Consider the following 12,779-nt stretch of genomic DNA (forward strand, 5'->3'; position numbering starts at 1 on the left):
TCGAACTGTCCGGATGGAGAGCGGGTAGGAGCCGGTAAATCCAGCTCCTTGCTGCTCCGAATGGACAGAGTCAGTGATCACTGACTCGGTCCATTCACATAACTGAAACATCGTAAACTGTGATTGCAATGTTTCAGTTTATGAATGAAGAGAAGACGCTGTCTTCACTTCATTAATTTTCAGCGCAGCTGATGCTGCTGAGAAAGGGACAGGGGAACATGTGTCCCTAGTCCCTTTCTCTGTCTCAAAGGGGAGATGTCAGAGGTCTGTTAAGACCCCTGATATCTCACCAAAGCCCCCCAACAGGGCTGAAAAAAAATAAAAATAAATAAAGAATAAAAAAAAAAGAATAAAAAAATGATTATAGAAAATAAAAATAAAAGAAAAAACACACTGACACGCCACCCCCCCCCACTTAAAAAAAAAAAGAAAGCATTATAAAAAAAATTGTAAAAAAAAATATTGTAAAAAATTAAAAACAAATTGTTAAAGATAAAAAAAAATAACTACTGACATGTGCTGTTGTCACATGAGATTAAAAAAAAGTATCGGTATTTGGTATCGGCGAGTACTTGAAAAAAAGTATCGGTACTTGTACTCGGTCTTAAAAAAGTGGTATCGGGACAACCCTAGTTCTCACCCAAGACAAGATAGATTTCTGATGAGTATTTATGGCACTTTTGATGAATATTACAGACTGTGTTTATATACTTGCTATGTGTGCCTTGATAATCCTGTTGTATTAATACAAGTATATGTACAATTGTTTACACTGTATTTTCAATATTTGATTAAGGTTTACAGATATTAATTAATCTTGTATACATATATATGCAGAGGTGCACTTCAGATTTGTTTTAGTAACAGTGCCCCCTATCTTTTATTCTAACTTTGGCCCCCAAGCACCCCCCCCCCCCCGCATGCAAAGCCTGCGTTAACGCTACACTAATTTTTTTTTCTATTCTTACCTCCTGTTCTTCCCTGTAGGCTGCCGCTGTAGCGTGGTCGAGCTCCTCTTCCCCCTGCCTCTTCCCCAGTCCCCTATCAGATAGTGCCGGGTACCGCACGTGGTACAGGAGATTCAGTTTCCTGTCTTCCCGGCCGGACTGAAAGGAAGTAAGTACTCAGTGTGCACTTCCTGTTAGTCCAGCCGGGAACAGGAAACTGAATCTTCTGTACCACGCGCGGTACCCGGTCAGACTGACAGGACTCCAGGTGGAAGGAAGAGGAGCTGGGTCACGCTACAGCCTGGGAAGGGGAAGTTGTGGGCCCCAAGCAATTGTTTGTTTTGCCTGTCCTGTAGCGAAGGGCCTGGTGAGGGTTTACAGACACTTTAATACACAGTTTACATAGGTTCCCCTAATGTTTCTCCAGCTCTTTTTTTTCCAGATACCATTCACAAGGAGGAGCAACTGCGCACTGGCTAAAAAAATCTAAAGCAGTTTTTGATGAATTAACCAGTTTTAACTTTATACTGAGCACACGTGTCTGTGCACTTTTTACTTTTTTTTTTTTCCTCTTCTGAAATCAAACCGTATGCATAGAAACTTACTGAAAATGACATAAGTGCTGGAATTCCACAAAGAAACATTCACATCCTTCTGTGCCTGTATCTGACAGCATGACAGTTGAGTCATACCAACATCACCTCGACGTGAAAGAGCTTCTAGAATAGAACTATCACAACTCAGATCTCACAACATGCAAAAAAGAGAGGTTTTCCTATAGTCACAGATAAAATTAATCACTGTCATGGAGGATTTATATTGACAGAGCCCTTAACCCTTCACTGTGATGTGTAAATACTAAGGGCCAGATTCAGAAAGGATTTACGACGGCGTATCTCCAGATACGCCGTCGTAAGTCCGAATGTGAGGCGTCGTATCTCGGCGCCCTCATTCAAAGAATCATATACACCAGAATTTGTCTAAGATACGACTGACGTAAGTCTCTTACGCCGTTGTATCTTAATTGCATATTTACGCTGGCCGCTAGGGGCGCTTCCGTATATTTCTGCATCGAATATGCAAATGAGCTAGATTCGCTGATTTACGAACGTACTTGCGCCCGTCGGATTTAGCTACGCCGTTTACGTAAGGCGTCGGTCCGGCGTAACTTTACCCCTCATAAAGCAGGGGTAAGTCATGTTAAGGTATGGACGTCGGAAACATCGGAACAGCTTCGTATTTTACGTCGTTTGCGTAAGTCGTACATGAATGGGGATGGGCGTAGGTTATGTTCACGTCGACTAAGCATTGAGCCGGCGTAACTTAGGGACAAAATTCGATGTGATACTGAGCATGCGCGCGCATGCGCCGTTCGTTAGGCACCTCATTTACTTGGGGTCGCGATTGCTTAAAGTTCTTTCTAAATCCCGCGATAACTCGCCTATACCTATAGGAGGCGCATCCCATGCAAAGGTATGGACGATGGAACAGCCGTCGTATTTTACGTCGTTTACGTAAGTCGTACGTGAATGGGGCTGGGCGTAGGTTACGTTCACGTCGTAGGCATTGAGCCGTCGTATCTTAGGGAGCCGCCGTTCGTTCGGCCCATCATTTGCATGGGGTCAAGCTTCGTTTAAATGGATCACGCCCACTTCCTTGCTACTTTGAATTAGGCGGGCTTACGCCGGACAATTTACGTTACGCCAGCGCAACGTTGGGAGCGAGTGCTTTGTGAATACTGTTCTTGCCTCTCAATGGTAAGTCGGCGTAGCGCATATGAGATGCGCTACGCCCACACAAATATACGCCGCTCTACGTGAATCCGGGCCACTGTGTTTTTTTCAAACGTATCACTTTTGTTTATAGCGCAAGAAATAAAAACCGCAGAGGTGATCAAATACCACCAAAAGAAAGCTCTATTTGTGGGGGGATAAATTAATTTGGGTACAGTGTTGCATGACCGTGCAATTGTTATTCAAAGTGCGAACACCGCTGAAAACTGAAAACTGGCCTGGGCAGGAAGGGGGTGAAAATGCCCGGTATTGAAGTGGTTGAACAGACTACTAAGTGGGAGGGTCTGTCTTCATTATCCCTACTTAAGAAGTCCCTGGGAGACTCTTTGATAGCATTTCACAAAATATTAACCAAACACTCAAGGAAAATATACGAGTTTGCTCCCCTGGGTTGCCATGGCTGCCACAATTTTATGTTTAACAGTTTTGCAAAACCATAGAGGCTACACATTGAAATGGAAAGGTCACTCTTTAATTAACATTAGGGTTATTTTGCTCTGAGCCCATGCATAGAGCCAATTATAAAAAAAAAATGTAGTTAATCTTTTTAAAGTTTAAAGAAATAACTTTTGAAACAAATTGTATAGAAATGAGTGTATTTATTTCTCAATTTTAGTACAAAGGTGGTAGTTTTGTAGTGCAGCATACAACTATATACAACACATATAATTGTTAAGGTGAGCGGTTAGCTTGCCAGCAAGAGAAGACACTTTAGAAAAACACTATTTACACATCCTGCTTTAACCTTGGGGCAATGACTGGTGCACTCAGCACAGAACCCCATTCCTGATTTAGGTAGCTCAATGTACAACACAAGAACACACAAATGTAATTTTATCAAGTCAAGCTGCTCAGCTTTTACCTTAAATAAATTACCTTAAACAAAAAAAAAAAGGTTAAATATTAGACAATACCAAGTTGTGATGGATATATTGAAGGAGAACTAAGGCTTGAGGATTGCTGAAGCAGTAGCCTGACTTCAGAATATTCATCATCAAAGGTAAGTAAGTCTAAAACTGAGTGGCTTAGCTATTTCATATGTTGGAGACCCATCAGGTGTCAATTGCTACCTAAGATTGCCAAAATCCTCATATCCGGGAAGAATAACTGCCATTAATAAAATAATGTGACCCTCAAAAATAATTGTAACACCCCCAAAAGGACTCAACATAGTGGCTGTGCATCTTTGCACTAAAACACAATTCATAATTGCACTAAATCTGCTCTTTTCCATATTACCATCATAAATGGCAATCTCCAATAAAATGACCAGGGAGAACAAGGACTGAGCTCACATAATGTTGTTAAATAAAATCGTGGGCATCTCAATCCAACCACTGATCAAAAACACTTGTAAATTAAGCAGTAAGTATTTTGCTTGTTGATTCTTTTTGATTGCAACTTCAACAAAATATACCATTTAAAATGAAAACTTAATGCAGATGGGTACTCGATTTCATTTATACTATTCCTGCAGATACGTTTTTAGGTCTCATCTTCATCTCGATGAATGCGATGGAGAACTCGTGACCCTTCCAAGGCTCCCAGTTGACACCCTGGAAAACAGCAAGCAAAGCACGGAAAACTTAAAAGTATGAACTGATAAGTTAGTAAACTAAAACCAATGTGAATTTTAGATGCTTATACAGTATATGTCATTTTGTAAGTTAAAGTGTCATTTATTGTTTTTGATTGTTGCCTGTATGAACCCTAGAAAGGTATAACCAGGTGCTTTGTTGACCAGAGGGAGCAACTATAAAGACACTGGGACACTGGGGCAGATCCACAAAAGGATTACGCCGGCGTAATTTTAAATTTCCAGCGTCGTATCTTTGTTTTGTATCCACAAGATACGACGGCATCTGGGCTCGATCCGACAGGCATACGTCTTAGTACGCCGTCGGATCTAAGCTGCAGTTTTTCGTGGCGTTCCCGTCGAAATCCGCGTCAAGTATGCAAATTAGCTAGTTACGGCGATCCACGAACGTACGTCGGCCCGGCGCATTTTTTTACGTCGTTTTCGTTCGGGTTTTTCCGGCGTATAGTTAAAGCTGCTATATTGCGTACTCAATGTTAAGTATGGCCGTCGTTCCCACGTACAATTTTGAATTTTTTACGTCGTTTGCGTAAGTCGTTCGTGAATAGGAATTTGCGTAGAATGACGTCACCGTCGTAAGCATTGGCTTCTTCCGGTCAAATTTCGAGAATGCGCACTGGGATACCCCCAGGGACGGCACATGCGCAGTTAAAAAAAAACGTTGTTTAGGACGTATTTACATAAAACACGCCCCCATTACATCCATTTGAATTCCGCGCCCTTACGCCGCAAGAGATACACTATGCCGCTGTAACTTACGGCGCAAATTCGTTGAGGATTCAAATAAAAAAAAGTAGGTTACACTGGCGTAGTGTATCTTAGATACGCTACGCCCGGCGCACTAATGCGCCGTTGTATGTGGATCTACCCCACTGTGCTGCAGCTGCTTTATTTTCCTATAGAAGACTCTTATGCTGGCTTTCAATGCCGTTCAATATCCATCCAGCAGAGGGAGATGGGGACTTGAGAGACTTTGATGCAAGCTGCAATTAACTGTTGGAAATGTAGTCTGAGAAAAGGAACTTGCATTAAATATAGATTCTTAAAACGTTTGTTAACCCCAAAAAAATAGTTAAAGATCCTGTTCCCTTAAAGCATGGCTTCCCAGTCTGCATACAAAGTTTTACAAATTTCTTCCCAGCCTCTGCTCTTCTGGGCATTATTTTTATATTCGGGTATACGGCTGTCCCATATATATGGCATGTCACGGACAAGTCTGATGAGCTCCTCATTGTCGATGCTTTTCCGACACCTGGGGGCCATCTTATCTGTTTGTATATGGACATGATACAGGAAACAGAAAGTGAGGGGGCAGTACTGAGAGGGGAAGCTGGAGGTGAAGAATTCGCACATATGTGAACCATCAATGTGATTCAAGAACGAGTTACATTGATATCTATGGAGACTAAATTCGCAAAGCAGTAAACTCGCACAAGACCCTTTTTTTTAATCGCAACGCATTCGTAGAGGAATCACAACAATGACTTTAGGGATGACATGCGAATTTAAAGTGTTTTTGACGCATCGCATTCGTTATGAACTTGCATCAGTGTGAACCGGGCCTTATACAGCACAGTGCTTGTGCTGTGTCATTTGGACCCTCCCATCACCTGAAATACCTGGCTGATCTTGCCTTGCTATGCCCTCCCCTCTGCAAACAGACCGCGATAATCATGGCTGCTGAGCCCCTGACATTGTGGCCTATTTTCATGATTCCGTAAGCCGCAGCCTGCTATCTGTCTCCTGTGTCCTTCTCCCCACTCCTCCCCCCTCCCCTCTCTGTTTGTCTCTGATCTACCAGTGCCCCCCGCAGCTCTCAATTCACATATTACATGCTGCCATCCTCTCTGCAGCATTACACTAATTGTACCTGTGCCTGTGTAATGCAAAGAAAACTACAGGATTGTACCGTTCCCGCCACTCAGCTGATTGTCAGTGGCTCAGAGCTGTGTATCTCCGCTCTCCTCCTTGTTCCCCCTCCTCCCCAGCTGACATCAGCAGGAGGGCTTGACCCCGCCCACTGCATCTGTGAGTTGGAGAGCCAAGGCAGGAGAGACATCAGCTGAGCGCCAGGAACAGAGCTCATACAGGTACAATTCTGCAGTTTTTTTTTACAGAACACAGGCACAGAGACAATTAGTATAATGCTGCAGTGAGGATGGCAGCATGTAACAAAAGTGGGTTAGGAGCCAATAGAAGGGGAAAGTAGCAGTTTTTCCCAGGCTTCAGAGGAGAGAACTTCCTCCTGCAGGAGAATAGTACAAAGTACTCATTTCACCTGTTGCATGTGTACTCATCATTTATAGCCTTAGGTCTGGAGTGCTGAGGAGTCACCCTGAGTGCAGTCAGAAGGATTGCTGACAGCCAAGCATCCAGATCAGAGTTTACTGTGTGTCTGGGACTGGTGAGCAACTACTTTTCATGTTTAAATTTACCTTTGCTAGCAGACTGAGTAAGAAAGGCAGACTGCCTATCTACCTAGTAGTTTGTAAATCACTGCTTGAAGCATTTTAAAGAGACTGTACAGATGTGTACCACATTAAAGATGGGCCCCACCAATTAGCCAGCTGAAGGTTGCAAGTCAGGAGCCATAAATTTACTAATTGCCCCACAGGGACCCTGAGCTACTAATATTTAGAGGTACCGCTCCTGGGATATAATATATATATATATATATACAGTATATATACAGTGTGTATATATATATATATTATATATATATATATATATATATATATATATATATATATATATATATATATATATATATTTATATACAGAGTGCGCTCTGAGATGTTTACTGGCTATTGCATGTAGAGAACTACTGTGGGATTATTCATCACTGTTGATACTGTCCGCTGTTGATGCTGTTCATCACTAATGCTGTTTATTGCTAGATTATTCTTGCTTTAGTGATGCAGTGATTTTGTCTAAACTGCTATAACCTAGTAATTATGTCATGTTATGTTATTGTTTACTGTGGGTGCAAATTTCTTCCACACATATATATACGGTATATATATATATTGTGACAGGAAGTCAGGTAAATCTGTGGGGTGTTGTCACAGACGGAACATACCTTTTTGCCTTGTTTAGACAATACACCAATCGTTATTAGGCGTCAGCTGGAAAATGTAGCCAGGAAGGCTAAGGGATGTTGGAAGACTCCAGCTGTTCAGAGTGAGGCAATTAAGGCCTTTATAAGAAGTCCAAAGGATTACCACTAATTGGCTGCATCACTCCTAAGGCTGTGTGAGTAGGAGAGCAGTGCCAGAAGGTGTTCTGTGGAGGGGAGGAGAGGATTGATTTTTTCTGTGTGAAACAAAATCAAAAGACTATTGTTTTGTGCTGTATGACCAGCACTGTCTACCCAGCAGTAGGCTGTGTTAGACTTCATAGATAGGTTCCTGTGTGGAAGGTAGACGCCCAAAGTGGCTAGGAGTTATTTTATGTTTGATTCTGTTTATGCTGTTTGGACGCTTGCAATTGTTTTCCAGCAAGATGGAAAAATAAACAAAAAACTTTGTTTTCAACCGTCTTCGACTGCCAGTCTGTATAAATTCAGTGTGTGGTGAACCCATCCAAGGGGTCACACACCCCGCTACCGAGCTAACCCCTCACAATATATATATATATATATATATATATATACACCCAACAGTGATAATGTTGCGTTTTTTGTTTTTTTAGGGCGCTGGTATACTGGATTATATAAAAACTTCTCTTTAAATAATGCCAGGGTTGTGATTTCTCTGTGTGAGTTTGTAACATCTTTCCCACCTATAAACCTATAAAATCATTATGATTATGTCACTTTGTCTCTTTCCTCATCAAATTATTTGTGTAAACTACATTGTAATGCATCCAAACAAACATAGTACCACCATTGTCTTGTAGTACTTGTAGCATTTATACAGAGCTGCAAAGATTGGGACCTCAGTTTGCTAAAGTATAGGTGAGTATTTTAGGTTTTAGTTAGCATTGTAAAACAATGTGACATCTGAAAACCCTCCAGACAAATCCGGACAGCTTCCCCTGGCTTCTCTTCAGGTTTTGTTGTCTTCAAATATCTTAATTTTCCAGGCCAGGACAATGTAACTATCTCTCATGTGGAAGTAACTTACACAAACCACCAAGCTCAGTTTCTTGGTCCCGAAGAGATTTCCCATGCTGGGGGGTGTTAGTGTAGGCTAGTTCAGGAGGAATGGGTTAGAGTATTAGACTTGCAATGAGGCTGCCCACTCGTACTTCACTTCATCTCCTGTTCCCACAGGCTCCCTCCAGGCTATTAGATTGGTCACCGCGGCCTCTTCTCCTCTATGGTTCGGTGGTGGCAGGTCCTCTGACATCATCAAGTCCAATGCAAAGTCTATAGCCCTGTATTGAATGTGAGGGTGCCAAGGGACAGTCCCCCGCAAGAGCGTAGAGGAGTCGATGATAGCACCAGCTTCTGGAGAAACTGAGAATCAGGTAAGTAAAACAGTTTTTTGCAGCCCCTTAGACCAGGGGTAGGCAACCTTTGCCCTCCAGCTGTGGTGAAACTACAAGTCCCATGAGACATTGCAAGACCCTGACAATCACAGACATGTCTCCTAGAGGCAGAGGCATGATGGGATTTGTAGTTTAATCACAGCTGGAGTGCGGAGGTTGCCTTCCCCTGCCTTAGACCTAAACAAGCACTTAACCCTTGCAGCACTGGGGCAGCCCCACAGCAAGGGAGCATTTTTCCTTGCCCCAGAGATGGGTTTTCAGTCTGTAGCAGAAGTTTAGAGTACAATAAATCTACACTACATATTATAACGCAAAAAAAAATTGTTTTACTACAGAGGGGGAACTGTGACCCAATAGCAGTGGTATAAGCTGCTATGGTATTGACTATTGTTATGCCACTGGGGAGATCCTCAGGCTTGAAGAAAAATTACAAGAAAGTAGATTCTGTTTGCAGATGGATTTAAACTGAACTATATTATGTTAATGTCTTTGGCACAAGACCAATAATAGCAGAGACAATATGTAAATGTCTCATTTCCCATTAGTCTTTCCTCCAGCAGCCTGAAAACAGCAGAACATCAGCTCCCTCCCAGGGAGAACATCCCTTAAAACAACTGCTTTACTGCCCTACTAGACACTAACAAGAACCACAAATCCATCGGAAGCTGTTTTATATGTTTATATTTAGGGATGAGCTTCGTATTCGAGTGGAACTCATGTTCGACTCGAACATCAAACTACGTTACGCCGCTGTAACTTTGGGCACAAGTTCTGTATTCAGAAAGAACTTGCGCCCTTAGTTACGGCAGCGTAACGTATGTGTGACGATGTAAGCCCGCCTAATTCAAATGGGGATGTTGGGGGCGTGTTTTATTTAAATTTTACTTGACCCCACATTTTTTACGTTTTTTTTTAATGGCACATGCGCCGTCCGTAAAATATCCCAGTGTGCATTGCTCCAAATTACGCCGCAAGGACGTATTGGATTCGACGTGAACGTAAATGACGTACAGCCGTATTCGCGAACGATTTACGCAAACGACGTAAAAATTTCAAAACTCGACGCGGGAACGACGGCCATACTTAACATTAGCTACGCCTCATATATCAGGGGTAACTATATGCCGAAAAAAGCCTAACGTAAACGACGTAAAAAAATGCACCGGCGGGAAGTACGTTTCTGAATTGGCGTATCTAGCTCATTTGCATATTCCTCGCGTAATTATACGGAAGCGCCACCTAGCGGCCAGCGTGAATATGCAGCCTAAGATACGACGTGTAAGACACTTACACCAGTCGGATCTTAGGGAAATCTATGCGTAACTGATTCTCTGAATCAGGCGCATAGATACGACCGCCCGCACTCAGAGATACGACGGCGTATCCAATGTGCGTATAGGCAGGCATCCCAATGCTTTCGACAATATAGTGTATGTATAAATTGTCACAGGATTCTTACATATCAGTTTTAACTACCTTAATCCTCAAACATTGTACTACAGTTTCCCACCAGGTGCAATACAAGGCAATTCCACAATAATAATATAAGACAAGGGTAGTATTTAACTTTCTTTTCTTCTGTACATAAGAGCACCAACGTGTCCCTCCGGTCAACTAACCAAAACCTCCTCCACATCCCCAAGACCCACTACAAATCTAAAGGAGAACGAAGATTCGCAGTCCAAGGACCACAGCTATGGAACGCTCTACCCACGGACATCCGCATGGAGGAAAACCATCGGGCCTTTAGGAAAAAACTTAAGACCCACCTCTTCTGAAGACAAAGGACGGCACTGGATGCAAAAGCGCCTTGAGGCGATTTAGTTCGCATTTGTAGCGCTATACAAGTTACTCACTCACTCAATGTATATTTACTAGGGTTGTCCCGATACCACTTTTTTAGGACCGAGTACAAGTACCGATACTTTTTTTCAAGTAGTCGCCGATACCGAATACCGATACTTTTTTTAAATGTCCCCCCCATATGCAGCCATGTCCCCCCCATATGCAGCCATGTCCCCCACATATGCAGCCATGTCCCTCACATATGCAGCCATGTCCCTCTAGCCATGTCCCTCACATATGCAGCCATGTCCCTCTAGCCATGTCCCTCACATATGCAGCCATGTCCCTCACATATGCAGCCATGTCCCTCTAGCCATGTCCCTCACATATGCAGCCATGTCCCTCTAGCCATGTCCCTCACATATGCAGCCATGTCCCTCTAGCCATGTCCCTCACATATGCAGCCATGTCCCTCTAGCCATGTCCCTCACATATGCAGCCATGTCCCTCTAGCCATGTCCCTCACATATGCAGCAATGTCCCTCTAGCCATGTCCCTCACATATGCAGCCATGTCCCTCTAGCCATGTCCCTCACATATGCAGCCATGTCCCTCTAGCCATGTCCCTCACATATGCAGCCATATCCCTCTAGCCATATCCCTCACATATGCAGCAATGTCCCTCTAGCCATGTCCCTCACATATGCAGCAATGTCCCTCTAGCCATGTCCCTCACATATGCAGCAATGTCCCTCTAGCCATGTCCCTCACATATGCAGCCATGTCCCTCCTAGCCATGTCCCTCACATATGCAGCCATGTCCCTCACATATGCAGCAATGTCCCTCTAGCCATGTCCCTCACATATGCAGCAATGTCCCTCTAGCCATGTCCCTCGATGCGGCGGCAGCGGCGGGGGGGAAAGGGGGGGGGAAGTATTCTATTTAGGTATCGGGGGTATTTGCGCGAGTACGAGTACTCCCGCAAATACTCGGTATCGGTCCCGATACCGATACTGGTATCGGTATCTGGACAACCCTAATATTTCCCACACTATAAGGGGGGTTTGAAAAACACACATTTTACATTTTTCAGGAGTATTCAAAAAGTTTCTTACCATGCTATGACGGTTATCTCCATACTGTCCATTGGGATTGGCAAGGTGGCAGTTCTTGTACCAAAAGGCTCCACGATGTGAGAGGGCACAGTTAGTGAGAGCTATATCATTATCCCTGTCCCAGGTTGTGAACTTCAATGCATTGTGATAAGTAAGAGCATCACCTGTGCAGGAAAAAGAGAAGAAGTGATAGAACTGCGTGCAATTGTATTAGACAGGATTAAACGATTTATTTAAAGTGCATCGAAACTCAAGAACACAAATGTAATTTTTTTTTTTTACTTTAGTTTCACTTGAAAATGCTGTCAGTAGCATTGTTCCTGCCCTAGGGTGGCAACGCTCACACATATTTAAGGTGTATCTAAACCCAAAAACAAAAAATTATTATAGTGCAGTTAACCATTCCTTATTTTTCTATCGGAAATTTCGTTCGTCTGTATGGAAGCATTGAACTTAATTTTTCTAGGCTCGTCGTAGTGTTGTCAGACATCGCGTTTTTGATAGTCGGAATTTGGTGTGTCCGTGTGTATGCAAGACAGCTTGAATGGAAATTATTCAGGCAGAAACTTTGATCGTGTGTACAGGGCATTAGATGTAGAGGTTGCATTACTTTTCTTTTTCAGACTTTTTTGTATTTATTTTCACCTGATAAGGTGAAAAATCAGGTGTGTTTTTGCAGGATTATCTATAGGGAGAGCCACAGTCATACAAGCTGGACTTCAAAATTGGTTGTCTTAGGTCATCTCCATTACATGGTGGGTTGTTGGGGCTAGTATGATGGCTAGGTAATAAGAATAAGGTTCTTTATGCATTTTATAAAGATAAACTTTGAGGTAAGTAAATGTAGCGGAGAGCCAGGACTGTTTGGCCCCAGGTTCCATTCCCTGATAGGCACACAGCAGCCAGGCCAAATTTTATTTTATTTTTTATTATTATTATTATTATTTTTAATTAAGTATAATAAATGAGTAAAAGACAGCATGTGCTGTTTTTTTATTCATTTATTATACATACCGTTATTCAAAATTAATTATAAAAAAAAAATTCTGT

General features: G+C 42.6%; 1 protein-coding gene across 2 annotated transcripts in view; it reads right to left on the minus strand.

Moving 5' to 3' along the window:
- Positions 1-3,319: 3,319 nt before the first annotated feature.
- The window catches only part of LOC120945857 (tenascin-N-like), a 90,015-nt gene continuing 80,555 nt past the window's right edge, over positions 3,320-12,779 (minus strand). For both annotated transcript variants that reach the window (XM_040360377.1, XM_040360376.1), the window contains 2 exons: positions 11,730-11,893; positions 3,320-4,296 (listed from right to left, as the gene is read on the minus strand). In XM_040360377.1, coding sequence (XP_040216311.1) covers positions 4,201-4,296; positions 11,730-11,893 — 260 coding nt within the window. In that variant the 3' untranslated portion in view covers positions 3,320-4,200. The remainder of the gene's footprint in view (positions 4,297-11,729; positions 11,894-12,779) is intronic.

Source organism: Rana temporaria, chromosome 7, assembly GCF_905171775.1.
Source record: "Rana temporaria chromosome 7, aRanTem1.1, whole genome shotgun sequence".
NCBI lineage: Eukaryota > Metazoa > Chordata > Amphibia > Anura > Ranidae > Rana > Rana temporaria.